The 27,270-nt window shown below is 45.4% G+C and overlaps 1 protein-coding gene across 6 annotated transcripts in view; it reads right to left on the bottom strand.

The window, feature by feature from the left end:
- Dnajb4 (DnaJ heat shock protein family (Hsp40) member B4) overlaps positions 1 to 26,840 on the bottom strand; it is a 36,386-nt gene extending 9,546 nt beyond the window's left edge. The window contains exons 1-3 of one of the 6 annotated variants that reach the window (XM_027395155.2): positions 26,680 to 26,840; positions 997 to 1,165; positions 266 to 553 (exon numbers count right to left, since the gene is read on the bottom strand). In XM_027395155.2, coding sequence (XP_027250956.1) covers positions 266 to 476 — 211 coding nt within the window. In that variant the 5' untranslated portion in view covers positions 477 to 553; positions 997 to 1,165; positions 26,680 to 26,840. Of the gene's footprint in view, positions 1 to 265; positions 554 to 996; positions 1,908 to 26,679 lie in introns of those variants that run through there. The other 5 variants (XM_027395158.2, XM_027395157.2, XM_027395159.2 and 2 more) reach the window with 5 other exon arrangements.
- Positions 26,841 to 27,270: the final 430 nt, after the last annotated feature.

Genomic DNA, 27,270 nt, shown 5'->3' with positions numbered 1-27,270 from the left:
AATTTCTTTTAAAAAATAAGGTGCTAAAACTGTAAGTCTAACAGTAGAATATGTATAATACAATATTATTTAAGACAAAACAAAAAACAAACATGAACACTTCATTCATAGCTCACTCAAATAATCAGGAATAAAACCTTGTTTTTAATCAGTTATTTCCCTTTTTATTTCAGGTATGCCTGCCGATCTAATTTAAAGATAACCAGGAGGCTGAGAGAGAAAAAGGTGAGATTCAGGGCCAAAGGAAGGGAAATGGGCAGCTTACCTTCTTCCCCAAACTGATCATATATCTCTCTCTTTTTAGGATCACTCAGTACTTCATAGGCTTCTGCGACCTCTTTAAATTTCTCCTCTGCTTGCGGGGATTTGTTCTTGTCCGGGTGGAATCTGAGGGCTTGCTTTCGGTAAGCCTTTTTAATGTCTTCATCTGTAGCTCCTTTTTCAATTCCCAAAATGTAATAATAGTCTTTCCCCATTTCGAATGCCTTGAAATGAACTTAGCTTTCCCTTTGTAAAAGAAAACAGCGTCTCCAGTCTTAGCAATACAACGATTCTGAGAAAATAAGGCAAGCTGGCTATCTTAAAAGTTAAAGCAATCAGCGACTCGGCTCCGCTGTCTGGAGGCAGCAGGCAGCAGGCAGCGTCTCTTACGGATAAATATACCCCACACTAGAGAGACACGGCCTCCTTCTAGGCCCTCCCATTCTCACTACGTGTCTCTGCACTTTCTAGAACAGCAAATGCTACAGGACGTCACTTTCCCAGCGGCCTCTAGGCAAAGTGCTGGGCCTGTCCCTCCTCCATGGTTAACCATTCCCTTTCCTCTGGCTCTCCCATCTCATTTCCTGTGGATTTAACAAACCAGTATTTCAGCACAGAATGCCTGAACCAGAGATGCATTTACTTCATCACAGGCAAAGAGGCAACAGAAATAATTAAAGCCATTAGGTATCCCATCTTAAAGAAATTATACAAATAGAAAAGCCCTGAACTTACTGTAGGTATTCCAATTTCAAGTTACCCAGCTGTACAACAGCAGGACTAAACCATGAGGTATTTACATTTAAAGTCTTCAAATAATTTGGGTCATTTTCAAAATTCCAGGGGGCTTTCAATCTGAACGGTGAGGGGCGGTCACTATATGAAATTTCACATGGTTGAAAAGCTATAATAAAATAAAAAAGCAGCATTTTAACGTAAATGACTGGAGAGTGATTTTAACTAGTTTTTGGTAACATTTAATAATTCATTATTTGTAAAAGCTCATTGTCTGTGTTCTTATTGTGAAACGTAAGATCCCATTCCAAGGGTTACTGTTTGCCTAAAGCAGGAGGGTTCGGGAGGCTCACATTTCAACAGGCTCAGGTTCACAGTAAATCTCACCCTGAATCAGCTTAAAACCTGGGTATGCATCAAGGTGACAACTACTTTAAAGCACATTTCCCCTCATTTTAAATATGTACTTAATGACAAAGATTTTTGAAAACCTGGGGGGAAATCCCCCCCCCGTTTTTTTTTAGTATTCCCTGTTACTATCAGTATATTTTCTTTTAATTCTTTCAAAAAACATTTATTGCAAATTGCTGTAATTTTTTTTGCAAATTGCTGTAATTTTTTAATCAACAAAGTTTAAATCGCATTTACATTTGTATGTCATGTGATGCTTTCTCCTACAATGTATGTTGAATAAATGAGAATATTTTGAATGTATATAATTCATCTTTTATCTCTTATATGGGTTTTCAATCTTTTCCCAAAATGTTCCCATTTCTAGGTGAACTTAGTTTCTTAGCGAAACTAAGGCCTTGGATACAGTTACTAGGCACGCCCTCACCACTGACTATACTGCAGCCACACCATTTCATAGGATATTGAAAAGATGGATTGCTAAGACAATGTCCAAAGAAATGCACTCAGTTCACACTGCATTTACAACCCCTCTGGAAACGCGGGGCGGGGGCGGGCGGGGCAGGGGTGGGGGGCCCAAAGGGAAAGGAGTGGCCCTGCCTGATAAGAATACACTGAAAACTTGAGGCAATGGAAACGCCCCTCTGCTGGCTAACACTTGATGACTCGGCACTTCTGAAGGCTTACCTTTGCTGCACAGCTATAACAACTTCCTAGCTCTCCAAGTCCCTCCCACAGCACCTTGCTGATGGGAACCTGGCACACCTGGCCTCTACAGCCAGAGCTTAGTGAGCCATCAACAAACATCAATATCAAAAGACTTGTCAAATCCAGAGAATCTGGGAGAAGATATTATCAAAAGTCACCATGAGACTGCTATTTTGAAAATGCACACACCAGATATTTTAAGTATCTGCTTGCTGATACTGGTGTGTGTGTGTAGCAATGGGAGAGAATATCCAAAGAAGAGAAACTACAAGTGGTAACTGGCATGCTTTCCCCCTTAAAATTAAAGGCTAATATATTTTTGTCCAAGTATTAAAGTAGGGCTAGCACTTAAGGTTCTTATTTTACTATTAACTGGTAAGTTGACATGAAACTACACTTCTCTCGGTTTTATTACAGTATTGAAGCTAGATGTCTCACACCAGGAATTTCAGTACTCAGAAGAGCATGGATTTATTTTCCATATCTATCAAAAAGCTTAAATGTGATCATTTTATGAAAGTTAAAGCAGCCAAGTTTTCATGCAATAGTACAGAGAAGGGAAACACCACTCTACTTTGTCTTTTAATCAGGCTTCCTTGCTTGGGGTATTATGCTTCAGTGATTGTAGAAAAAGTATTTGAACACAGAAGATGGCATTTAAACCCCCAAACCTACAAGTATAACACATCATTCCACTGATCCCACCTTTTTCTAGTTTAGTACTCCTGAAAAACAAAAACAAATCCCAGCTGTGGTAATGGTTCATGCCAACATCCCAGCACTCAAGAGACTGAGGCAGCGGAAGATCAGCCTAGGGTACTCAGTGAGCTGGAGGCCAGCCTCGACTACAGAAGAAAACCCTAGCTTTTTTTTTTTTTCTAAGTCACAAATCAGTCTCTGTATATAGACTTGCAGGTCTGGGATGACTTCTAGGATTACTCAGAAGAAATTTATTTCAAATTAGGTCACTAAGAAGGCTAAAGCACGAGGATAGCAAGTTTGAGGCCAGCCTGGACTACAGAGAGAAACCCTGTCTCAATAAATTAATGAATGGATTCAGATAATCTCAAATACTTGAGAACAGATCACCTACTGTTTTAATGATGCGCCTGTTAAAAACCTTTTCCATCAGTATTTACTCTTTGAACAGGTCGTGTTAAGTCCTGATGTTTCTCATAATGAATTTGTATCATGGCTTCCAGTCCCCACACTCCTACCCAAGAATAAGCAACATAAGGCTCTTTTATGCTGTGTTCCTAGTGCTTCTGACAGTTGAATGTCTCACCTCAAACCTAAGTATATCCAATAGTCATTAAGTCTGCCAGGTACGGCAGTGTACTGTAATTTCAGAACTTGGAAGCCTAAGGCAGGACAATTGCTATTGAGTTTTAGAATAGGCTGGGGTATAGAGTGAGTTTCGAGCCATCCTGGGCTACATGGCAGAACTATATATAGCTTTAAAGAACAACAACAACAAAAAAGAATGGTGTAGGTCTCCATGAGTGGAAAAAGGTAAAGGAAGGGAGGAAGTGGTTTAAAGAAGTTGTCTGGGGCTGGATTGATGGCTCAGAGGTTAAGGGCATTAACTGCTCTTCCAGAGGTCCTGAGTTCAATTCCCAGCAATCACATGGTGGCTCACAACCATCCGTTATGAGATCTGATGCCCTCTTCTGGTGCACAGGGATACATGCAGACAGAACATGGTATATATAATAAATAAATAAATCTAAAAAAAAAAAAAAAGAAGTGGTTGTCTGAAGCACAAATTCTGGAGTCAGGAGTTCCTGGATTAGAATTCTGGTAACTCCACATGCCAGCTGTGTGGCCCGGGATCTAAACTCTGTGTCTCAGTTTCCTTATCAGTCAATTGGGGGTTAATATAAATATCAACTTTGTAGGACTACCGTGTGGATTAAATATGATGTGCAGTGTATTTAAATATTGTTGACACTGTGAAAATTAAAGGTGTTAGCTACTTTTATGATTTTATTACATGAAACCCAACAACTTCCTTTCAGTAAACAGCCATGCAATGTGTAATATTCTTGGAAAATTACACACACATAAATGCAAACATGGTTATGCAACATCCCTGTTAGCATATGCTACTTACACACCTTGAATCTGTCAAAAGTGAAAACCACGGTGGTGGTGGCCCAGGCCTTCCATCCTAACACTCCAGGGAACATGTCAGGCAGATTTTAATTTTAAGGCCAGCCAGATCTACATAGATCTAAGCTAGCCAAGACTTCACACAGCTAATATTTCTCATACTTCAAATCTGATTTATTGATTATAGGCAGGGGTCTCATTGTGTCACCCAGTCTGGTCTCGAGGTCCTGGAGTCAGTGAGATGTGGTACTCACCTGTAATCCCAGCACTTGGGAGACAGAGGCAGGACAGTCAGGGATTCTAGATCAGTCCTGGATCACACCGAAAGTTTGAAACCAGCTTAGGCAACACGAAACCCTGCCTCAAACTAAAAACAAAAGCCCCCGAAACAAACTCCTTTCTCCTCAGCCTCCTGAATAGCTGGGGTCACTGACACACCCCTCTGCTCTGCAAATATTCTCAAAATGCGTGTGACTGACTCAGGAGTCAGAGGCTCTTCTGTCAGCCTCAATTTCTGTCTCTACTTCACACAGCTCAGTCATTGGATCCCTTCAAAGCTGTCCATTCTGGTTAGAAGACAAGCACAAAGATGCTACAAATGAATCAAGCAGGGTGTGTGGTGGTGCAAGCCTTTAATCCCAGCCCTCAGGAGGCAGAGACAGGCAGATCTCTGAGCTGGAGGCCAGCCTGGTCTATAGAGAGCCAGGACTACACAGAGAAACCCTGTCTCAGAAAAGAAAAAAGAAAACAAAACTACAAATGTCTAAAGAACAAACATTTGTATATTTATATTCTTGGTTTCTAATGTCCGCTCTGCCACTTAAACTGGTGAAACTGGGGGCTGCAGAGATGGCTCAGCGGTTAAGGGCACTGTCTGCTCTTCCAGAGGACCCAGGCTCAACTCCCAGCACCCACGTGGCAGCTCACACCTGTCTGTAACTCTAGATCCAGGGCTTCTGACACCCCTACACAGACAGACATGCAGGCAAAACACCAATGATCATAAAAAGTAATAAAAACGACAGGTGAGACGGCCCTGTAGTCTACCTTAAAGAGTATTATTTTAAGCCGGGTGTGGTGGTACACATATTTCATTCCAAGACTGTCTCTGAGCTGGAGGCCTGCCTGGTGGACACAGTGAGTTCCAGGACTTGGAGCCAAAGAAAACCCAGAAAATCCCAAAATGAAAACAATGAAATTTATGACGTGTACATAAAAACTTATCACCATTTTAAGCTGTACAAACTACTTTGCGACAGTGGAGGTCTTCTGATAAGGTCTTTACTCTGGATTGTAGTTTGCCAAAACATTACCCAAACCAGTAACTGCCAGGCCAACCCTCAAAGGAGTCAGACACCCCATACGATCATTCTGCAAGCCAAGGGTCCTTTGTCAGACTTTTATATCTGAATCCCATTCTTTTCTTACATAGAGGAACTCTGCCTTTCTGATAGCAGCAATTATATAACGGCAGTTTAGAAAATACTTCTGTATGTTCTCTGATTTCTTTGCTATTTGTGTGCACATGTCTGGTATTTAAGCAAGAGAAGCTTTCATAAAGCTTTCAATAACTATGGTCTAACAAGCTATGATATTCTTTTGAAAGTTTTTGTTTTGTTTTTTGAAGTTTCTTTCTGTAATGCAAGTGGGATCTGAACTCACGATCCAACTGCCTCGGCCTCCTAAGTCTGGAATTGCAGGCAGGAGTCTTGATGCCCAGCAGCCATGATCACAATACTCAAATAGACATTATTCCAGCGTCAGCATGAAAAAGAGCACTGGGCTGTGTCCTCTGTCATTTCGCCCATTTTGGGAGGGTGTCTAAATTCTTCTCTAAAATCAAACTACTAGTCATCTACTAATGACCATGACTTATTTACACTTTAACACTTTGCTTAAAAGCCTGTGGACACTAATACAACTGTCAAGTCTGGAACCCAGATTCCAAATTTCCAACTTTCAGACTTCATAATGGTTAAAATGCCAATAACTACAGCTTTATTTTAAAGGAAAAATTTTTAATTTTTTTTGTTTTGTTTTTCAAGACAGGGTTTCTCTGTATGACAGACCTGGCTGTCCTAGAACTCCCTCTGTAGACCAGGCTGACCCTAAACTCACAGAACCTCTGCCTCCCCAGTGCTGGGATTTAAGGCAAGCACCATCACACCTGGCTGGAAAACAATTTAAAGAGATTGCTCTCTCTCTCTCTCTCTCTCTCTCTCTCTCTCTCTCTCTCTCTCTCTCTGTGTGTGTGTGTGTGTGTGTGTGTGTGTGTGTGTGTGTGTGTGTGTGTGTTGCAAGGGATGAGCCCAGGGCCCAGTGGAGGTTAGGCAAGCGCTCTACTATTAAGGACTCTATCTCCAGACCTTACCTCATTTAGGTTATAAGACAGAAGACAGAAACTTAAAGCAAGTAACATTAAAACATTACCCTATTAAGATTAAACTGTGTGGGGGGCTGGAGAGATAGATGGCTCAGAGGTTAAGAGCAGTGGCTGCTCTTCCAGAGGTCCTGAGTTCAATTCCCAGCAACCACATGGTGGCTCACAACCATCTACAATGAGATCTTGTGCCCTCTTCTGGTGTGCAGATATACATGCAAGCAGAATGTTGTATACATAATAAAAAATAAAATTTAAAAGATTAAACTGTTTCTTGGTAGAGAGCAGAGGCCAACTTGGCTTCATAACAAGACCATTTTGGGGGGTGGCGGGAGAGGCGAGGGTTCCAGGCAGGGTTTCCTTTGTCGCTTTGGATGCTGTCCTGGAACTCTTTATACAAGGGTGGTAGTGAACTCACTGAGATCAGCCTGCCTCTGCCTCTTTAATCCTCTGCTGGGATTAAAGAAATGGGCCACCAATGCCTGGTAAGACCACCCATCGTAAGAAAAAAAATTAAACTGTTCTAGAAATCCCACCTTCTGCCTATCTACAAATGCCTTTCTTGAAATTACTGAAGTAGTGTGGACACATTGTTAGCATCATATACATCATCTAAATCAACATTTGGTAGGTACCCCATGAATTTTTTTTCTAAAGGTGGTTGCTCTTAGGTTCAATTCCCAGCACCTGGGGGGGGGGCGGCGGGAGAGGAAGAAGAATTGGACCAGCGATGGTGGAACACACCTTTAATTCCAGCACTAGGAAGATTCTGAGTTGGAGGCAGCCTGGGCTACAAAACAAGTTCCAGGACAGCCAAGAAAAAACCTTGTCTTGAAAAACAGAAACAAAATAATCGTTACAAAAGTCTACACTTCCCGTAAGATATGAATGAGCTGCTGAGCAAACACTTCAAACGCTCAGAAGTGTTCCACATTGTTCCCAGTGCCATGGGACAAACACCGCCGCTGTCATTCAGCGCATATTCCCCTGGGGAAGACAACGTGCAGAATAAAGAAACAGGTGAGTGTCAGAGGAAACAACGCCATTAAGATACTATGGAGAGGGTGATGTTCCATCCAATGAAGGCTCCTGTTAGCTCTCTGCCTAGTCTTGGTTTTTTGAGACAGGGTTTCTTTGTGGCTTTGGAGGCTGTCCTGGAACTCACTCTGTAGACCAGGCTGGTCTCGAACTCACAGAGACGACTGGAGTAAGCCTGGCTATGATACTTTTTAAAGGGTCCAAGCTTTAGGATGACACTTTTAGGAAGACAAGCATCTTGGTAAGCAGTGCTTACAGGCCTCTTTCATTCTGTTTTTCCTGTGCCATGCGGCAAGGATGCTTTAGTCAACAGACTGAATCACACAGATGACAGCAACTACGTGACGTCTATTGCCTAGTGATATCACAGCCATCTTAATTTGTGTTAACACGCTGATACTCACACAATGACGAAATCACTTGTGTCAAGGAGATATGTGCAGTTCTGCTAAGAATGGTATTTGGTTCTCATTTTTTCCATCCTTTACTCCCTACACAAACATAAACACACTTTCAAGTCTACAGTTGACAATTAAGTTCAGTAAAGTGTGGTACAAAAGAAGTGAACAATCCAATTAATCACCAAATAAATATTGCTCAGTTGGGGCTGGAGAGAGGGCTCAGTGGTTAAGCGTATTTGTATAGTAGGAAATTACCAATACGGAGTCAGGTAGAAATATAAGGGTATTTAATAGGGAAAAGCCTTACTTACAGCTTCTGACACCAGATATAGTAGGAAATTACCAATACGGAGTCAGGTAGAAATATAAGGGTATTTAATAGGGAAAAGCCTTACTTACAGAGTGAACCAGCCAGCCGGTGGTAGTCTGTACAGCAAGAAGCAAAGAGAAAAACGAAACCGAAACGCAGTCCCCCTACTCACCCTCACCACGCCCTCACAAGCCTGCCCAGGTACTCCTGTAGCCAGCCCCTAAGAAGGCATGGCTACAGCTTCCCCTACATATTTGCTCTCTCTGAGGACCCAAGTTCAGTTTCCAGAACCCCCCTGGTGGTTCACAATCACCCACATCTCCAGTCCCTGGGGATCTTATGCCTTCCTCTGACTTGCACAGGACCAGACATGCATGCAGGACATATGCATACATGCAGGCAATAGTTATGCACGTACATTTTAAAAACACTAAGCTATTATATGGGTTATGAGACAGTTGCAATATAAAGCAAAGCACATGTAATTTGAAATGAGGGTCTAGAGAGATGGCTCCATGGTGAAGAACATGGCTGCTCTTGCAGAGGACTCAGGTTCAATCCCCAGCCGCTACATGACAGCTCACAACCACCTGTGACTCCAGGTCCAGGGGATCAAACACCTTCCTCTGACCTCTGTGTGTATTGCACATACATGCATTCATGCAAGGCACTCAGATGCATGGAAATAAAAATGAAGCTGGGCATGGTGGCACACACCTTTAACCCCAGCACTTGGGAGGTAGAAGTGGGCAGGTCTCTGTGAGTTCAGGGCCAGCCTGGTCTACAACTCAAGTTCCAGGACAGTCAGGGCTGTTACACAGAGAAACCCTGTCTTGAAAAACAACAAAAATAAAAATTAAATTTAAATTTTTCAAAAAAAGCTTGGGAAGGAGTTGGTTCTGTATATATAGCTTTGCCACTTAGTTTCCAATGTGAGTTCTAGAAAAGCCATGCACTATCTGTCTCCAGTCCCTCATTTACACAATGGCTAACGTTTTCTGCCTCATTAGAGTGACATACAAATTGGATAATAGGGGCTGGAGAGGTGACTCCATGGTGAAGAGGACAAACTCCTCTCTTGCAGACTTGCGTAATCCCCAACACCTATGTGGGTGGCTTGTAACTGAGCGCAACACCAGGGGATCTGATGTCTGGATCCTCAGGCAGGTGCACTCATTTGTCACGTAACTCCACACGGATGCACATACACAATTCAAAACACGTCTTTAAAAGAATGAGAAAGTATATGGACATGGAACACGGCACTACAGATACCGTTATCCTGGCTGGTTATTTGGGCTGGCTGGCTGGCATGGAAATAGCTTCAGTCTAAATGTGATGTCTGGTGAGAGATGCTGCCCCATGTAGAGTCTGTCTCAGCATGGCAAGGCCCTGGGCTCAATCTTTTACAAAGAAAGAGGAGTAGGAAGAGAATGTGAGTGATGGCTTGAAATTCTGATAAATTCTGAGAGAGGGAAAGAGAGGGCTTAGCATTCGGATCAGGAACAAAGTGCAGACAAAAGATCACAACGTCACTCTACAGAGAAAGAGGCTGACCGGGTAAAGTACAGGAATCAGGAGTGGCCAGGCTGCTGAAAGTCCCAATGTTACTCTGACAACTGCACATCCATGCTCTTCAAAACGTACTACACTTCAGGGGCGGAGAGATGGCTCTGTGGGCAAGAGAACTTCCATCTTGTAGAAAACATGAGTTCCATTTCCATCAACTGCTTCAGTCAGCTCACAGCATCCACAGCTACAGGACAGGTTGTCTGACATCTTCTTCTGGCCGCTTCAGAAACGGGTACACCACACACACACACACACACACACAGACACACACACACACACACACCACACACACCACACACGCACACACACACACACACAGACACACACACACACCACACACACACACACACACCACACACACACACACACACACACACACACAGACACACACACACACACACTCACACACACACACACACACACACACACACACACACACACACACACACACACACACACACACACACACACACACACACAGACACACACACACACACTCACACACACACACACACACACAGACACACACACACACACACACACACACACACACACACACACACACACACACACACACACACACACACACACACACACACACACACACACACACACACACACACAGACACACACACACACACACACACACACACCACACACACACACACACACACACACACACACACACCACACACACACACACACACACACACACCACACACACACACACACACACACACACACACACACACACACACACACACACACACACACACACACACACACACACACACACACACACACACACACACACACACACACACACACACACACACACACACACACACACACACACACACACACACACACACACACACACACACACACACACACACACACACACACACACACACACACACACACACACACACACACACACTCACACACACACACACACACACACACACACACACACACACACACACACACACACACACACACACACACACACACACACACACACACACACACACACACACACACACACACACACACACACACATCACACACACACACACACACACACACACACACACACACACCACACACACACACACACACACACACACACACACACACACACACACACACACACACACACACACACACACACACACACACACCACACACACACACACACACACACACACACACACACACACACACACACACACACACACACACCACACACACCACACACACACACACACACACACACACACACACATGCATACACACACACATACATACACACACAACCACACACACACACACACACACCACACACAATTAAATAAAACAAACTTATTTTAGAAACGTTACTTTAAGGCCAACTAAATGGCTTGTGAGTACAAGCACTTGCTGAACCTGGAAACCTGCTTCAATCCCCAGGACCCACACTATGGAGAACCGAATCCTGCAAACTGTCCTCTGACTTCCACAAACACAAACATTATTTTAAGTGCTAGTTCAAGTAGTTTGCATAGCATAGAAGAAACTCTAGCTCCCATCCCCAGTGATGGAAAAAGAAAAAGAAAGGAAGGAAAAAAGCTAATTCTGTTCAATTGTTTGCTCATTTAAATATTAAATGACAATACATTTTAGAAACTGTGAAATTATTTTTTGGTTTTCTTAGCAAAATAAAGTGATTCTTACAAAAGGTTTATTAATATATTTTTTATTTATTATTTTATTTATTTATTGGTTTTTCGAGACAGGGTTTCTCTGTGTAGCTTTGGAGCCTGGCACTCGCTCTGGAGACCAGGCTGGCCTCAAACTCACAGAGATCTGCCTGCCTCTGCCTCCCGAGTGCTGGGATTAAAGGCGTGCGCCACCAATGCCCAGCTATTAATATATTTTAACAGTCAAAAAAAGCATTTATAAAACAAACCCATAAGCTGGGCGTTGGTGGCACATGCCTTTAGTCCCAGCACTAGGGAGGCAGAGACAGGTGGATCTCTATGAGTTCGAGACCAGACTGGTCTACAAGAGCTAGTTCCAGGACAGCCTCCAAAGCCACAGAGAAACCCTGTCTCAAAAAACCAAAAACAAACAAACAACCCAAAAAAGGTCAATAGGAGATAGAATCATTTTAAATAACTTATCTATCCTTATTCTATGTACTCCAGTATTTTGCCTGCATATATGTGTGAGTAAGGATGTCAGATCTTGGAGTTACAGTTGTGAGCAGCCATGCGTGTGCTGGGAATTGAACCTGGATCCCCTAGAAAAGCAGTCAATGTTCTTAACCACTGAGCCATCTCTCCAGCCCAGGAATAGAATTTTATCAGGAGTGGTTCTCCAGAGACTACTCTTTCATCTAAAATTTCCAGTAGTCTATCACTACCGCTATGTCATTCCCAAAATTTTCGATTTTTGATACTGTTATTGCTCAATTTGATAATACTTTGCTTATACAGGTGGCTCTCAATCTTCCTAATGCTGCAACCCTTTAACAGTTACGAAGGTTGTGGTGACCCCAACCATAAAATTATTTTCAATGCTATTTCATAACTGTAACTTTGATACTGTTAAGACTCATAATGTACCAGGTGGTGATGTGCAAAGCCTTTAATCCCAGCACTGGGGAGGCAGAGTTCAAGGTCAGCCTGTTCTTCAGAGTGAGTTCTAGGGCAGCCAGGGCTACACAATGAAACTCTGTCTCAAAAACTAAAAACAAAAACAAAAATAGGAAAGAATCATAATATAAGTATCTGTTTTCCAATGGTTAGGCGCTGTGTAAAAGGGCTGGTCAACTCTCAAAGGGGTCACAACAGTTGAGAAACACTGCCTTATACAAAGTGTGGCAGAATATTCATTTAAACTGATTTAACTGTCTTCAAAAAAATACAAAGTAAAATTTAAAAGTCTTTAAGGAAGAAGCCTCTTAATACTAAGGTAAAAATAAAATTGTTATTAAATGCTAGAGAGTCAGGAGTGGTGGCACACACCTATAATCCCCGCACTCAGGATGGGGAGGAAGGCGGATCTCTGAGTTTGAAGCCAGCCTGGTCTAAATAATGAGTTCCAGGACAGCTGGGACTATGCAGAGGCACAAACAAAATCTGCTAGTTATTAGAAAGCACTAATCAGAAATATTTCCTGCTTCAGAAATTTTTTGAACGGTAATGGGTATTAAGATTTTCTTTGGGAGGAGTACAGAATTTATTCAAACTGTGACATTTAAATGTTTCCTAATACAATTTGCAAGTAACAATTAGTCCCTCTTTATTACTCTTTCATAGGAAGTCACCAAAAGTTTAGGAACTTCAAAACAAAAAGGGAGGAGTATATTTTTCTAGCATCTGGTGATCTACATCATAAAGTCACTGTTGGGGGGGGGGGCTCAGTTGGTAAGGTGCTGGGCAGAAGCCCAACACCCACGAAAAAGCAAAAGCCAAGCCAAGCTGCACGGGCCCTGTAGGCTGGGGAGTGTGGGAGAGGCTGCGGAGACAGCAAGTTCTGCATGTGTGAGTGCTTGCCTGTCAGCCGAGCTCAAACAGCTAGCTCCTAGCTCCAGGTTCAGTGAGATACTTTGTCTTAAAGTAAGGTAGAGAGTGAGAAGAACACACACACATACACACACACACACACACACACACACACACACACACACACACACACACACACACACACACACACACACGTTTGTTTTTACACCAACTTAGGTGGCCAAAAGAAACTGTGGGATTTCTAGATTATTTTAAATGTGTCTTGATACACTGATAATGTGCTTGTAACACTGTATGTTAAAAGATCACTGTGACAAGTAATCCACAGATTGCCAACAAGACACTTTGGGGGGACTACACTTTGAAATCAGTGTGTACCCACACTTACACAGCATCTCAGCAGACAGCCTGCCCTCCTTATGTGGCTGCTGCAGGGGACGGTGCGGGTCTCGTTGTCCTTCTCAGTGCCCGTTTGCAGACTGGCCTATCTCACGTGTGTGTCCTTTCACATACATGTAGCACGATTAATAAAAGCCAGACACAGATACTGGGGCTCAAGCTCAAGCTGAAGATCAGGGAAGCAAAGCAGCCAAGCCACTAGCTCTCACTTCTGCCCAGCCGAAATGGCAATCCTGACTCCACACGTCCTCAGAGGCAAAAGCTCTCAGTTCCTGTCTCCACCTCCTCCTCCTCATTCTCCTTTCTCTGCCCAGCACATCCTCCTGTCTCCACCTCCCTAGTGCCAGGATGAAAGGTGCTCTCCACCACTGTGTGGCTAGCAACTATGGCTATTGGGATTAAAGGTGTGTATACCTTGAGGTTTACTTTGCTTTCTGAATCCTCAAGCAAGCTTTAATAAATCATAAATAATACATCGCCACACATACATACTTGAAAAAGTCTCTGAGGTGACTACATAATATTTTTTTCTCATAGAAAGTTTCAAATCATTCATTTAAAAAAGGGATAAAGGATGTTGAGCACTTTTACATCCTTAACCATAAGGAAAATGCAAATCAAAACATCTCTGAGATACCATCTCACTCCTGTCAGAATGGCTAAAATCAAAAGCACCAATGACAGTTTATGCTGGAGAGGATGTGGAGAAAGGGGAACACTCCTCCACTGCTGGTGGGAGTGCCAACTCGTACAGCCACTTTGGAAATCAGTATGGCGACTCAAGAAAATGGGAATCAGTCTACCACAAGATCCCGAAATTCCACTCTTAGGCATATACCCAAAAGAAGCACATTCATACAACAAGGACATCTGTTCAACCATGTTCATAGCAGCATTATTTGTAATAGCCGGAACCTAGAAGCAGCCTAGATGCCCCTCAACTGAAGAATGGATAGAGAAAATGTGGTACATTTACACAATGGAGTACTACTCAGTGGAAAAAAACAAACAAACAAACAAAAAACCAATGGAATCTTGAAATTTGAAGGCAAATGGATGGCACTAGAAGAAACCATCCTGAGTGAAGTAACCCAGTCACAAGAAGACAAACATGGTATGTACTCACTCATATACGGATTTTAGACATAGAGCAAAGGATTACCAGCCTACAATCCACACTGCCAGAGAAGCTAGAAAACAAGGAGAACCCTAAGAGAGACACACATGGTCCCCTGGAGAAGAGGAAAGTGACAAGATCTCCTGAGCAAATTGGGAGCATGGGGGGAGGGGAGAGGGAGTTAGGAGAAAGAGAAGGGGAGAAGAGGAGGGGTGAGAAGGACATGAGGGAGCAGGAGGGTTGAGTCAGGGGAAGAATAGAGGAGAGCAAGATAAGAGATACCATCATAGAGGGAGCCATTATAGGTTTAAAGAGAAATCTGGCACTAGGGAGATTTCCAGAGATCTACAAGGATGACCCCAACTGGCAATCTAAGAAACAGAGGAGATGCTACATTAAATGCCATTTCCCGATAATCAGATTGATGACTACCTTATATGCCATCCTAGAGCCTGCTGATGGAAGCAGAAGCAGACACCCACAGCTAAACACTGAGCTGAACTCTGGAATCTGGTTGCAGAGAGGGAGGAGTGACGAGCACAGGAGTCAAGACCAGGCTGGAGAAACCCACAGTAACAGCTGACCTGAACAAGGGGGAGCTCATGGACCGCAGACTGATGGCTGAGAGGCCAGCATGGGACTGATGCAGACCCCCTGAACGTGAATGTCAGTGAGGAGGCCTCAGCACTCTACGGGGCCTCTGGTAGTAGATCAGTATTTATCCATAGTGCACGAATGGACTTTGGGAGCCTATTCTACATGGAGGGATGCTCTCTCAGCCTAGACACACAGGGGAGGGCCTAGGCCCTGCCTGGGATGATGACAGACTTTTGAGATCCCCCATGGAGGGCCTCTACCTCCCTGGGGAGCAGAGGGGGGGATGTGATGAGGGCTGGGGGGGTTGGTGTGGGGCAGGGGAGGAGGGGAGGGAGAGGGAGCTGGGATTGGCATGTGAAGCAAGCTTGTTACTAATTGAAATAAAAAATGATGAATATTTTAAAAAGGATAAAGGTATTTAAAACAAAACCCAGCTCTTTGTCTTTAAGGTAGAGGTAATAGTTGTATTTACACATGCTCAGGGGTTGGGGATTTAGGTCAGCGGTAGAATACTTGTCTAACAAAAAGAAGGACCTGGGTTCAGTCAGTTTAGGGCAAAATGGAATGGGGGCAAGGGGAAGACAGAATTCCAAACAAAACAACCAAACCAAAACCAAGGTAACCTCACAGCTTAAGCAAGAAATACTTGCATGATGGTCAAAGTAAATTCACACTAGGGAACAAACTGGTGTGCTTTTACTTTCTTCATATCTACAGTGCTTCCCCCTCATTAACCCGCAGAGAATGAATTAAGTGACTCTGCACAAAGTAAAAACTGTAGCTCTGAAGGGTGGTGGCGGCATTCAGGAGACAGAGGCAGGAGGATCTCTGTGAGTTCCAGGCCAGCCTGGTCTACAGAGCGAGTCCCAGGACAGCCCAGGCTACACAGAGGAAACCCTGTCTTGAAAATGAAGAAAGAGGGAGGGAGGGAGGAAGGGAGGGAGGGAGGGGGAAGAGAGAGAGAGAGAGAGAGAGAGAGAGAGAGAGAGAGAGAGAGAGAAAGAGAACTGTGCCTTCTGAGACAAGTAGTACAAGGAATGTTTATGACATGAGAGGCAGGTGGAGGAGACGGTGGCCCCATGGGAACAGGGCTCTTAGCCAACTCTGTGACCAACTGACTGCCCAGCAGGATGTTTAGCTTGCTATGTATTTACAGCTGTAAAATTAATTTAAATCAGTACCAAATTTCACTACAAATCACATTACATCTATGCAGGCATAATCAAGCTGATGCGATAAGGAGACCGAACCACAATTCAAAGATTTCTTGACAGCTACCAAAGATAAGCATTTGGATATGCATTAAAATGAGCAAACCTACGCTACAGTATTCACCAACTACTATAAAACTGGATAATTGATTGCTTAATGTCAAATACAATGATCTCAAACTTCCGTTTTTTGCCTAAAGAAGGCACAGATTTTAAAAAATTAAGATTATCGAAATAATTGAAATATAAATTGTGTGTTTTTAAAATACATACAGTCTTTACTGGGCCAACACAATGGCTCAGAAGGTAAAGGTGCTTGCTACCAAGCCTGACAGCCCTAGTTCAATCCCCAGAACTGACACGATGGGAGAAGAAACAGTACTCCCACAAAACTCTTGTCTGACTTCCAGCATGCATGCCATGACCCCCACACAGAAGTGAATGTAATAAAACATACACTATAGTCATGCGGTTATCTGGACTAACCCTGAATATCAAAACAACACTTCTGAGACCCACTGGGTTAGATCACTGTCTGTGTCGACAGTACAGAAGAGTCACTGGCCCACACGAGGGTTCATTGCAAATATATACGGGCTGACCCTGCTCTCTCCAGACAGTGGTGGAATTGAGCAGTAAAAGCTAGGACTAGATGGATGATGGTGTCTAAAATATTTACTAACTGGCCAATAATGGAAACATGCTTGCTGACTCCCACTGTACACAAGTTATTTCTCATGAAGGGACAGGGCAGTCTTTTAAAAAGCACTAAACAAAAACAAACAACCCTCAATTTTGCAAAATTCTTTTAAAATATACTTTATCACAAACTCCCAGCCTGGGCATGCCAGCCAGAGAGGATATATAATATATACAGGAGTATTTGGGGTGTAAATGGAGCTGTTCTCAAAAGGTAGTGTGCGTGTTATAAAAGGAAGACAAGGACTGCTTCATAGTCAAACTTTTTGGTCTAACTCATCAATCCTGAACATAAATGACTAGCCATTTCCTCCACATCAAATTGACTTTCTGTAGCACTGCAGCAGCTGCTGAGTTAGCAAACTCTGAGTCACTACCCCTAAGGGAAATACAGGTTCCTGCTAGCTAGCCTCTGGTCATATTTTCCTCAGCCATCTCAACACATACCCTCTTTTGTATGTATCTATACTTAAAGATCCCTATTTCACATTGTTGACTTACTGACATTCACTCATGGCCAGGAGCGGTACAAGTCATGCCAGAGTGAACTTACTCAGCCCATCTTCTCCATAGGCGCGCTATAACCTCTTATACTTAAGAGATAAAACAAGAGAGCAAAAAGCCTGGGGTAGGATTGTTGCCTCAAGTGCTGTGCGAGCATGAGGACCTGAGCTCAATCCCAGCAGTCACATGAAGGCTGCAAGGCTATGTGCATCTTTAAACCCTGTGCAATGGGAGCAGAGACAGGAAGATCCTGCGTGTTCACTGGCCAGCTAGCCCAGCTTCAACAGCAAGCTCCAGGCTCAGTCAGTAAGAGGCCCCAACTCAAAAGAAAAGAAAAAAAAAAGGTAGAGAAAGAGTAAGAGAGGGAAGGATCCCATTTTAATCTCTGGTACGTGTGAGTGTACTCGAGTACACACACACACACACACACACACATATTAAGTAAATAATTTTTAAAAGAATGAAGACCCCTAATTGTTCGGCTTTAGCTGGCTCGTAAGGCTCACACTGCTACTCCATATACGTACATCTTCAAATGACCCCAAATCATCTTGAGTATTGATCAGGAATAAAAATAAATTTTGTGAACAAGGCAGATCATAAATACAGAATTGGCAAGAAATGAGGCTTAAATGTATAATGATGGGTCAGTACCGATGACCTGTGACCAGCTTTAAAAAATAAAATTCCAAGGAACAGCAATATTGGCAACACCTGTACCAGATGGGCTGCCTTTGACGTATTTGTTATATACAAAGTGAGTGCCCTCTTTCACTCCAGAAGCCCTCCATATGGCTTAGTTTCTACTTTGAGTCCAACCTCTGAGAGTTGAATGAGGCACTTGCCACCAGAAGTCAGCTACCACTTATTACTATATAAATTCATGCCTTTTCCACTAGGCCGTGATCTCCCAGAGGGATCTCACTCCCACCCCCCAGCCCCTCCTGCTTTCTCTACCAGAACAAGACCTTTGATAAGATACTGATGAACTCTTGCAGAATGAATGAACAGAAATCGTTACCTATACAAAAGTAACGTGTGTATGAAGAAACAAATGGGAAATTTTCAATAGATTCTGCACAATTTCCCAACCAGTTAACTGTGCAGGTTAGGAAGGGTGTGGAATGCTGGTTTCTGGGCTCAACAAAGGCGAGAAGGGAAAGTCGAGTTCATTATAGCATGCTATGGTTCTGTGTGTAACCCCCAACTGACTAAGACAGAAACGATGCCCTAAGAAGGTCCTACTCCAGAGAACAGGGTCATAAGTAAACAACTAGAGCTTTAGCGTGTGAAGAGTTTGGGGCCAGTATGGTCACATGGGCTCAGTGCTATCTGACCTGACAGGAAGTCCCCCACTTGTGACTTGGCCAGGACTGAGCTCTTTACTTGAGGTTAAAGAACAGAGCCTAAGAACCGGGATGACAATTAGCATCATGAAGTTATTCTACAAGCTGTAACTTACCCTAGGAGGCAGGTGTTTGCTAGATGAGTGACCTGCCTGATCGGTAGGCTTTTCCCATCCCAAACTTTCAATTCTCTGTCTACTGAACTACAGACTCCCACTACTTAGACTGACGGAAATAACTGTACAAAAGGAAACGGAGAATCAACCAAGTGACTCATGATTTCACTGACATTATGGACTAAGATTGTCTTCATGAAGGTGGCATTTTTATTGTTTACTCTGCATGCTCAGACTCCAGCAAATGCCTGGCTCTTTTACGTGATTGAATAGATTAAAAGAATTACTGAGTACCTACTATATGTTAATCCTACAATCTCAAATTCAAGGTCAGCCTGGACTACACAAGCTCCTGTCTTAAATAGAAAAAAAAATAAAATAAAAACAAAGACTACCATTCAATTCTGAAGGAAAGTATTTTTATCCTTAGTTGCTACAACTAGACAAAATGGCATAAGAAATGACTGATAAATCACAGGAAAACAGTAACTTTAGATGCTTTGTGTAAAAAGTTTAATTCCATTTTCCTCTCAAGTACATGTCTCTTTAAAACATTTTCAAAATGAAATGAGATCACCTATTAATAGAAAACAATATAAAAGCATAAGGGAATCAGAAGGCAAACTCCAGATCATAGCTAGAAACAGAAATGGAAATGTCATCAGAGAAATAAAATCCTACTAAAAACAAAACTGCTAAGCTTTGCAGTGGTGGCGCACGCCTTTGATCCCAGCACTCCAGAGGCAGAGGCAGGAGGATCTCTGTGAGTTTGAGGTCAGTCTGGTCTATACAGTGAGTGTCAGGATAGGCTCCAAAGCTACACACAGAAACCCTGTCTCGAAAAAAAACACATTCCCCCCCCCCAAAAAAAAAACCCAAACTGCTATCCCAAGTGAGTCTTAAATCTCATACCCACCCATCTTAAGGGTTTCTCTGATTACGATCTTCAGTTTTCTGACGGCCTGTTTCCGGAGGGAATGTTATAAAGTAAATGCAGAGGCCCTGACCAAACAAGCAAGGTGATTTCAGTCCTACACATTGAACACGAGTCCATACTTACCTAACATTAAGGCATGAGCCTTTGGGACAGTAGGCCTTTTTTCAGAATTAAAGTTTCAGAAGCATTTCAAAATCTTCTCTTAAATGGCCTAACTGTTCTTTCTAGGAGCATTATGGCATTTTTAAAAGAAAATATTAAGCCGGGCGTTGGTGGCACACGCCTTTAATCCCAGCACTCGGGAGGCAGAGGCAGGCGGATCTCTGTGAGTTCGAGACCAGCCTGGTCTACAAGAGCTAGTTCCAGGACAGCCTCCAAAGCCACAGAGAAATCCTGTCTCGAAAAACCAAAAAAAAAAAAAAAAAAAAAAAGAAAGAAAGAAAAAAAGAAAATATTTTCTTCTTCAGATTTAAAAATCATAATTTATATGCTGCTTCCTTAAAGCAGTACAGCTAGAACTCATCTTTAAGAACTATATTGTAACAAGCAATATGATCAAAATACACATATGAAAATGTCAAAAGGATATTTTATTAATGTTTTGAACATACTCAATGTATCAGGAATGTGATTTTATAATTGTACTGTAATTGCATTAAAATATTTCTGCAATAAAGAAAAACACTACTAGTGAGCCTTAAGTTAAAAAGCTGGTGAGTTCTGGCAGACTGTAAACTTTGGCACCTTAGCAGGGCATAGCTCAGTGGGAAGAATATCTGCTTGCATAGGAGGCCCTACTTTTGATCTGCAACATGGTTAGAAGAAAAGCTGCTTGGCACTTTAAAATTTCAATTTATTTAGGCAGATAGAGATCCACGAGTTAGGCAGCTGCACCTCAAAATCGGATCAGAGCTAAAGGGGCAGGGAACTGAAGTAGCATACTTCAGAGTTGAGGCTAGCTTGGTCTACATACTGACTTCCAGACTAGCCAGAGCTACCTAACACAGTGAGACTATGTATCAAAAGGGAAACAAACAACAAATTGTCCCCAAACCTAACTTCTCTGTATATGAAAGGATGTATTGACTCTAGATTCATCATATTAGGACCAAGACCAGATTCTTTTCCACTACATTGGGCTATCTCCAGTTTCAGACACTGGTTAAAGTGCTGCTCTATCTACCCTGTTCCAAAGTTGTATCTAACTTTTCCTAATTTGAACTTCTGCATACATGCACTGTGTGTAAATATGCACATGCAGAGGTCAGAAGGAGACGTCTGGTATTGTGCTCTACTACTCTCTGCCTCACCGTCTTGAGACAAACATCTAGGGCTAGGCTTGGGCAGCCAGCAAGCCCTTGTGAGCCTGTCTCCCTCTCTGCCTCACCCCCCGCCCCCATAAGATATTGGGCGCCTGTGAAGCGACTATGCCCAACTTCTGATGTTGGTTCTGGGGAACTGAATTCCTCTTCAGACTAATGCAGCAAAAGTTCTTCTTACCTGATGACCCGATCTATACAGATCCCAAATTGCACCGCGACTGTTTGGACACAGCTATTTAACGTATACTCTAACCCTTGGAATTCCTCCCTGATCGTGGGAATACCAGATGAGCTGGCATATGTTATTCAGCCAACTTGCATTTGCACAGTACTGTAGGATTCCTGAAGAGTTCAGACATGCCTCTTCTGAGGGCCGAAAGGCAGGTTGTGATCACGATGTGGATGAGAAATCTGAGACGCAGATAGCCCCAGATCAAAAAATGAACTAAATAAAATGTAGCTTTGCTTATTCAACCTTTATTTACTCAACAAATAACTAGACTATCAACATAGTGCTAGGGACTGATAATGTTGGAGGCAAAGGTGTTGCTCTCCAGTTTACATGCTAACGTGAGGGAAACAAGAGAGTGAAGAGCACAGATACCTGCTGGAAAGCACGGTGATAAGTCCATGGCTGCAGAACAACATGGCAAGAGCCACCAGAGGCAGCAGGGTGAGGCCTGAATGAGGTTGTCAAGTCACACCTGTCAAGGGCTACAGACCATCCAGACAGGAAAAGGCAAGAATCAAGACTGAGGCCAGAAAATCTTGGATAGCCAAGTGGATGACTAACTGGAGGAAGAACAGGAAAAAGAAGACCTGTAGAGAAACTAGCTACATGGAAATATTCTAGGGAAAGGATTTAAAGTGTTATTGGAAATATGTAGGCGAGATCTGTTTTCAGGAAACATGAAATGATGGATGGATGGGCTGTAATACAGTCAGAAGAGGCACCTGAGCTACAAAAAGGCAGACATGGTGTAGTTCTTGGATGACATTCCTCTACACTGGGAATATTACTTTTGAATCCTTACATATTGTACACATCTGCACAAACTTTCCTAACTTTTTAAAGATTCTTTTATTTTATATGTTCAAGTGTTTTGTCTGTATGTGTGTGTACTATGTGTGTGCCGGGTGCTCACTGAGGTTAGAAGAGGGTGTTGGTCCCCTGGGGCTGGCTGGAGTTACTGACTTTGTTAGTTGCCATATGGTCCTCTGGAAGAGCAGCCAGTGACCTTAACTGTTGAGCCATCTCTCCAGCTCCACAAATTCCTTACTTTTTTTTTTTTTTTTTTAAAGTGAAATCACAAAAATAAATAGGAAGGAGCAAACTGAAGTGTCACCTTTTTGGCGTGGAATACAGGGAGGGTAACTTGGGCCAGGGCTGTAAGCAGCAGAGGTAAAAAGTAATGGACCTTAGAACATGTATTGCCCATGTGGTCAATAAAGTCTTCCGGATAGCCCCAGAAAAGGCAGGGGCACAAACCAAGGAACCAATGGCTCTCGGGGAGTAGTAATTTTGCCTTTCAAGGCGTCAAGCTCAATGTCTGACGATGTTTTCAGTTATCACAATTTGTGGTGTTCAGGAGGGACTGACGTGGCTGACAGTAAGGGCAAGCACAGGCCAACCATGCTGCTAAATACTGTAGCTCGCAGAGTAGACATACAGTAAGCAATTATCCAGCTCAAAATCTCAACAGCACTGGGGTTAAGAGATCTCAGTCTACACTGATTCCAACGTATTCCATTCTGGAATACCCACATTTCCAGAGTATATGATGTTCTTAAGAATTAGAAATGGAGGTCTTTCAATATTCAGAAAAAAAAACTAAACGATGGTACATATGAATTAAGTTAGAGGGGAGTCAATCATACTCTCAACTATTTTGATCAGAACATGTGATTGGCATAAATCTAGTTAATGAAATAAAAGATAATTACTGATGGATAAATGCCATTTGCCTGGGCCAACTTTCTTAAAACACGACTGAAATTTCCTCTTTCGCAACTGCTTGGAGTTTTTTACAACCCTGGTATATTAAATCTGTAGCCTAATACCTTTACTGTTTTCCCCATCCACGAGCACCCTGAGATTACTATGAACATGCCTAGAGAGGAGGAACTGGCTCAGAGAAAATCACGTCTGGGTGGGTCTGCAAGCACGTGACTTGATAACTCATGTATAGTGGGTCTGGAACAAGTGGTCCTTTAGTTTCCGGTGACCAGGAAGGCAGCAGCATGCACATCTCTCATTCTCTAACAGCTTCATAGACTTGGGGGTACCACACTCAGTGTCACTCTTGGCTACACTGGGGAGGGATCCACACTCAGTGTCACTCTTGGCTACACTGGGGAGGGATCCACATTCAGTGTCACTCTTGGCTACACTGGGGAGGGATCCACATTCAGTGTCACTCTTGGCTACACTGGGGAGGGGGGTCCGCACTCAGTGTCACTCTTGGCTACACTGGGGAGGGATCCACACTCAGTGTCACTCTTGGCTACACTGGGGAGGGATCCACACTCAGTGTCACTCTTGGCTACACTGGGGAGGGGGGTCCGCACTCAGTGTCACTCTTGGCTACACTGGGGAGGGATCCACACTCAGTGTCACTCTTGGCTACACTGGGGAGGGATCCACACTCAGTGTCACTCTTGGCTACACTGGGGAGGGGGGGTCCGCACTCAGTGTCACTCTTGGCTACACTGGGGGGGGATCCACACTCAGTGTCACTCTTGGCTACACTGGGGAGGGGGCCACACTCAGTGTCACTCTTGGCTACACTGGGGAAGGATCCACACTCAGTGTCACTCTTGGCGACACTGGGGAGGGGGGTCCACACTCGGTGTCACTCTTGGCGACACTGGGGAGGGGGGTCCACACTCAGTGTCACTCTTAGCTACCCTGGGGAGAGGGGTCCACACTCAGTGTCACTCTTGGCGACACTGGGGAGAGGGGTCCACACTCAGTGTCACTCTTGGCTACACTGGGGAGAGGGATCTACACTCAGTGTCACTCTTGGCTACACTGGGGAAGGGGCCACACTCAGTGTCACTCTTGGCTACACTGGGGAGGGATCTACACTCAGTGTCACTCTTGGCTACACTGGGGAAGGGGCCACACTCAGTGTCACTCTTGGCTACACTGGGGGGGGGATCCACACTCGGTGTCACTCTTGGCTACCCTGGGGAGGGGTCACACTCGGTGTCACTCTTGGCTACACTGGAGAAGGGGTCACACTCAGTGTCACTCTTGGCTACACTGGGGAGGGGGGTCCACACTCGGTGTCACTCTTGGCTACACTGGGGAGGGATCCACACTCAGTGTCACTCTTGGCTACACTGGGGAGGGGGGTCCACACTCGGTGTCACTCTTGGCTACACTGGGGAGGGGGGTCCACACTCGGTGTCACTCTTGGCTACACTGGGGAGGGGGGTCCACACTCGGTGTCACTCTTGGCGACACTGGGGAGGGGGGTCCACACTCGGTGTCACTCTTAGCTACCCTGGGGAGAGGGGTCCACACTCAGTGTCACTCTTGGCCACACTGGGGAGGGGGGTCCACACTCGGTGTCACTCTTGGCGACACTGGGGAAGGGTCCACACTCGGTGTCACTCTTGGCTACACTGGGGAGGGATCCACACTCGGTGTCACTCTTGGCTACACTGGGGAAGGGGCCACACTCGGTGTCACTCTTGGCTACACTGGGGAGGGGCCACACTCGGTGTCACTCTTGGCTACACTGGGGAAGGGGCCACACTCAGTGTCACTCTTGGCTACACTGGGGAAGGATCCACACTCAGTGTCACTCTTGGCGACACTGGGGAGGGGGGTCCACACTCGGTGTCACTCTTGGCGACACTGGGGAGGGGGGTCCACACTCAGTGTCACTCTTAGCTACCCTGGGGAGAGGGGTCCACACTCAGTGTCACTCTTGGCGACACTGGGGAGAGGGGTCCACACTCAGTGTCACTCTTGGCTACACTGGGGAGAGGGATCTACACTCAGTGTCACTCTTGGCTACACTGGGGAAGGGGCCACACTCAGTGTCACTCTTGGCTACACTGGGGAGGGATCTACACTCAGTGTCACTCTTGGCTACACTGGGGAAGGGGCCACACTCAGTGTCACTCTTGGCTACACTGGGGGGGGGATCCACACTCGGTGTCACTCTTGGCTACCCTGGGGAGGGGTCACACTCGGTGTCACTCTTGGCTACACTGGAGAAGGGGTCACACTCAGTGTCACTCTTGGCTACACTGGGGAGGGGGGTCCACACTCGGTGTCACTCTTGGCTACACTGGGGAGGGATCCACACTCAGTGTCACTCTTGGCTACACTGGGGAGGGGGGTCCACACTCGGTGTCACTCTTGGCTACACTGGGGAGGGGGGTCCACACTCGGTGTCACTCTTGGCTACACTGGGGAGGGGGGTCCACACTCGGTGTCACTCTTGGCGACACTGGGGAGGGGGGTCCACACTCGGTGTCACTCTTAGCTACCCTGGGGAGAGGGGTCCACACTCAGTGTCACTCTTGGCCACACTGGGGAGGGGGGTCCACACTCGGTGTCACTCTTGGCGACACTGGGGAAGGGTCCACACTCGGTGTCACTCTTGGCTACACTGGGGAGGGATCCACACTCGGTGTCACTCTTGGCTACACTGGGGAAGGGGCCACACTCGGTGTCACTCTTGGCTACACTGGGGAGGGGCCACACTCGGTGTCACTCTTGGCTACACTGGGGAAGGGGCCACACTCGGTGTCACTCTTGGCTACACCGGGGAAGGGGCCACACTCGGTGTCACTCTTGGCTACACTGGGGAAGGGGCCACACTCGGTGTCACTCTTGGCTACACTGGGGAAGGGGCCACACTCGGTGTCACTCTTGGCTACACTGGGGAAGGGGCCACACTCGGTGTCACTCTTGGCTACACTGGGGACTGGCCCCCCCGGGCGGCCGGGCACACAGACCGGGTGACACTCACGTTTGTACAGCACACGGGGCGCTCATGTTTCCACCATCCGCTCGCCCGCCCGCGCGGTTACGCAGAGCCCCGGCGGGGGGCGGGGAGCAGCCACAGCCAGCCGAGGGCCCGGCGGCCCGAGCTCATGCCCACGCGCGCCCGACGCCGGGCTCCCGCCGGGCCGCACACGCTTCCTTCCGCCCACCCGCCCGCCGCTCGCTCGCCCGCTCGCTCGCCCGGGGACACTGTTGCGTGACGTCCACGCCCGGCGGCGTCAGGCCGCTGCCTACGGAAACGGGCGAGACGCCCGCCCAGCCCGCCCGCCCGCCGCAGCCCGCGGTGCCGCCTTCGCCCTCGGCTGGCCCTCCGCGGCCACCGTCCCTGCGGACCGCGCGAGGGGACCGAACCGCGCCGCGAGGAGGCGCCGCGGCTCCGCCCCGCTCTCGCGGGATCCTACCTGAACTCTCGCGATCGTCTCGCAGCGGCCTGCGGGCTCCGCCCCTCGCCGCTCGTTCTTTCTGCCCGCGGCCCCGCCCCCGCGCGGGCGGCGCGTCGGCCGGGAGACCTCGCGAGACCGGCGCCGGCAGTCTCCGCCCCCTGACGGCACGATGG

Source organism: Cricetulus griseus (assembly GCF_003668045.3).
Source record: "Cricetulus griseus strain 17A/GY chromosome 1 unlocalized genomic scaffold, alternate assembly CriGri-PICRH-1.0 chr1_0, whole genome shotgun sequence".
In the NCBI taxonomy this organism is placed as follows: domain Eukaryota; kingdom Metazoa; phylum Chordata; class Mammalia; order Rodentia; family Cricetidae; genus Cricetulus; species Cricetulus griseus.
The sequence above is the reverse complement of the archived record's forward strand: the minus strand, read 5'-3'. Positions and strand labels throughout refer to the sequence as shown.